Below are 459 nucleotides of genomic sequence, written 5' to 3' on the forward strand. Positions count from 1 at the left end.
CGATTTTGCGCGCTGAGAGCAAGAGCGCGGAGAGCGGCTCCCGGAAGGGAGCGAGGCGAGGGCGTGGAGCGGGGTGGGAAGGGGCCGGGGCGGCAGAGGCTGCCCTCCGCGCCTTACCTTGCGTTGGTGCAGTCATTGTAGAGGGTCTCGAAGTCCTTCCTGGAGATGAGTTTGCAGCGGTTCACTCCCGGCTGGATGGCTCCCAGTCCTCTCAGGATACGAACCTGTTCCACATTGCACACCACCGGCGTGATCTCCAACCGCTTCAGCTTGGTGTAGACCGTGTGCAAGCCCCCCACCAAGTGCTTCAGGAACAGGTCGAAAGCCTGGGGCAGGCAGATCAGCTCGCAGCCCTCCACCGTGAAGGAAGCCACTTTGGCCCCCCTCAGATCCACCATTTTGCACTCATTATTCTGGGGGGTGTTTTCCACTGGGGACGGGGTTGAGTACACGGGTTTC

The 459-nt window shown here is 61.7% G+C and overlaps 1 protein-coding gene across 1 annotated transcript in view; it reads right to left on the bottom strand.

The window, feature by feature from the left end:
• Dach1 (dachshund family transcription factor 1) overlaps positions 1-449 on the bottom strand; it is a 394,219-nt gene extending 393,770 nt beyond the window's left edge. The window contains exon 1 of the mRNA XM_033760919.1: positions 118-449. Coding sequence (XP_033616810.1) covers positions 118-398 — 281 coding nt within the window. The 5' untranslated portion in view covers positions 399-449. The remainder of the gene's footprint in view (positions 1-117) is intronic.
• Positions 450-459: the final 10 nt, after the last annotated feature.

This window comes from Fukomys damarensis, unplaced genomic scaffold, assembly GCF_012274545.1.
Source record: "Fukomys damarensis isolate Sample0158 unplaced genomic scaffold, DMR_v1.0_HiC HiC_scaffold_6, whole genome shotgun sequence".
Taxonomy (NCBI): domain Eukaryota; kingdom Metazoa; phylum Chordata; class Mammalia; order Rodentia; family Bathyergidae; genus Fukomys; species Fukomys damarensis.